A 2,602-nucleotide genomic window follows, 5' to 3' on the forward strand; every position below is an offset into this window, starting at 1 on the left:
CCGGCCCGGCGGGCGGCGTGCCCGTCCTGTTCCGCACGCGGCCATCGGCGCGGTTCGGGGCGCCCAAGCCGCGGCCGCTGTACGCAAAGCTGGAGCTGCTGCTAGATCTCATCTACAGGCGGCTGTACTGGGACCCGTCGCAGGCGGAGAGCGCGTTCAGCGTGGATGCGCTGCTCAGGGCGGTCCGCAGGGTGGACAAGGAGATGGGGCCGTGAGGTGCGGCGGCGGCGCCGGGCGCCTCGGAACGCGGCGGTATTGAGGCGGCGGCGGCGACGGCGGCGGCGCGTGTGGGGTGGCGAGGGCCTGTCAGTGGGGCGGTGTCCACTCGGGGGTGCACTTGAGGATCACTGCTAGCTCTCTTTGCTTGGAATAGCCGGCTTCTCTGTTCTGATGTCAGAAAGGTTCGCTGGACGGCACTAAGGCGGCGGCATAGAGGCTTGATGGTTCCATATAACGCCACAGTCTCAGCGGCGCGCCCATGCCCACACGCGGGTGCATCTGCAGGCCGCCTTTGCGCGTTCAGCAATGCCTGATCTAAAGGATTGCTGCCAAAGATGTCGTCCCTTTGAATGATGCAATTCTTGGGTCATACATTGACATTTACAAAAACTGTGTGTCAAGGCAAGCAGGTGCAGCCAGAAGGCGTTGGCGCCAGACAGGAGGGGTGCCGCACGGGCGTGGGTGCGCACACGGCGCGGGTCCATCCATGCAGCACCCGCCACTCTGCAGCCAGCGCGCGCGGCAGCCGGCCGGCTTCCACCTCAAAGTGCTGCCTCACTGGAACGTCCTTTCCCTGCAACCCTCCAGCTGCACGCTGGTTGTGATGACGGTGCTGCTGGGCAGGTAGTCCGTCTGGATTCCCTTGTACCCCATGGTCGCCGCCGGCGCTGCGAGCAGCGCGGGCGAGGGGCTCGGCCAGCGCGGCGGCACGCCGCCGAGCGCCTCGGCGCCGCTGCTGAACGCAGTGTTGGCCTTTGGCACGCCTGCGCCAGGGGGACCGAGCGGCCGGTGCCAGCAAGCTTGGGCACGCCTTGGGGCCGGAATTTCCCATACCCACCAGGTCGTATCTGCAAGTAGCTCTGCGACCACGCACGTGTGAAATTGGCATGCACCGATCGCTCGCCCTGTGTTGACCAGCCGCTCACCAGGCAAGAGGTGGCCGCGTTTGTCCACGATGAACTGGGTGCGCGACCCCGGGGGCTTGGCCCGCAGCGTGCCGTACCGGCCGGGCGCCGTGGTGGCGTGCTGCTTGCCGTTGTCAGGCGCCATCCAGTTGTTCAGGCGGTGCGGCAGGTACGTCTGCTGGTACTGCCCGGCTGTGGTGGGGACACCAAGGTGGTGAGTTTTGATGGACGTTTGCGTCTGGGGACATTGGCAGCCTGGCATGTGAGCAGGACTGCTCGTCCCGCTGCGGACTCGGCTGCTGCGTGTGTCAACGGCAGCACGAGCACGCGCACGGCATGAGTAGATGCAGCTGCAGGCTAGCGCAGCGCCACGATAGCCCACTGTTACCTGAGTAGATTCGTGACATGGCTGCTAATCGCGGGACTCCGTCTGCTTGTATCGATCCGTGTCGACGGTGTGGCTTGGCAAAGAAAACAGCTCTCCGCCTATTGAATTATGGGTTAAAAGCCTGGATGCACAGTGTATTTGAGATTGTAATATTGAATGTAATTTGACGAGCGCGGGGTTTTCAATTGTTTTTGTGAATTGTAATGCTGTGCACTACTGAATGTGGTGTTGCATATGGGCACGCTACACAAGACTATCGACGATCAAACCCCAGCTGATTGTCTAGATTACCTCATTGCGCCCCGTCTAACACGTCAGATCACGCCCCGATTGTGTTGGTCTGGTCAGGGCCTCGCAGCAGCGCGGTGATAGCGCATTCGTCAGCATGCGACGGACGCACAAGTACGTGCAGCAGCTGCTGCAGGTGCGTCAAAGGATGCCGGCGGGTGCGTGACGCTGCAGCGACACCGGGACCCCAGCGCAAACACCACACAAACACTACACATTCCCTTGCACAGGCAGCTTCCAGGACCACATCCTGTGGTGCAACCGCACAAGTGGCTGCAAGCAGCAGTAACAGCAGCCCTGCATGTGTTTGGCTGGCGGCGGGGCGTGCTGGCAAGTGGGCGCCGTCCGGCGTGGGGACCAGTGGCAGCGGCCTCAGGCTGTGGAGCAGCGCAAAGGCCCCGATCGGCAAGGGTGCTGCCGCGGCCGCGAAAGTTGCAGGTAGCAACGCCGCCGCCGCGGCGCCGAGCGCCCGCGTCGGCGCCGCGCCGCGGATGAGCCCCGCCGCCGTGCTGCGCAGCCCATTTGAGCGCTGGTGGGCGTCGTTCCAAACCATCCCCCTGGTGCCGCGGATGCTGGCCCTGGCCGGCGCCATCCCCTTCATAGCGCTGGCGCCGCCGGTGTCGAAGCATCTGACCTGGGTCCTGCCTTATGACATAATCGAGAACAGCGCGATGTTCCAGGTGAGGATGGTGGGGTGGTGGTTCCGTGTGAGCGGCGGACGCCGACTCGCTGACCGCCCATCTGGGCGCGCCCGACCCGCCACTACGTTGCGGCAACCTATTGCACACAGGACCCACCCCCC

At 64.2% G+C, this 2,602-nt stretch overlaps 2 protein-coding genes across 2 annotated transcripts in view; one reads left to right on the top strand and one right to left on the bottom strand.

The window, feature by feature from the left end:
- Nucleotides 1–800: 800 nt before the first annotated feature.
- MNEG_10784 (flagellar associated protein) lies at nt 801–1,531 on the bottom strand (the record flags this gene model as incomplete). Its single annotated transcript, XM_014040741.1, has 3 exons — nt 801–983; nt 1,146–1,316; nt 1,513–1,531. Coding segments are annotated over 3 exons (373 nt in total), but the record flags the coding sequence as incomplete, so codon positions are not given.
- A 760-nt stretch (nt 1,532–2,291) lies between these two features.
- Nucleotides 2,292–2,602, top strand: part of MNEG_10785 (hypothetical protein) — a gene marked incomplete at both ends in the record, with an annotated part of 1,827 nt that continues 1,516 nt past the window's right edge. The window contains one exon of the mRNA XM_014040742.1: nt 2,292–2,480. Coding sequence (XP_013896196.1) covers nt 2,292–2,480 — 189 coding nt within the window. The remainder of the gene's footprint in view (nt 2,481–2,602) is intronic.

Source organism: Monoraphidium neglectum (assembly GCF_000611645.1).
Source record: "Monoraphidium neglectum strain SAG 48.87 unplaced genomic scaffold scaffold02459, whole genome shotgun sequence".
NCBI lineage: Eukaryota > Viridiplantae > Chlorophyta > Chlorophyceae > Sphaeropleales > Selenastraceae > Monoraphidium > Monoraphidium neglectum.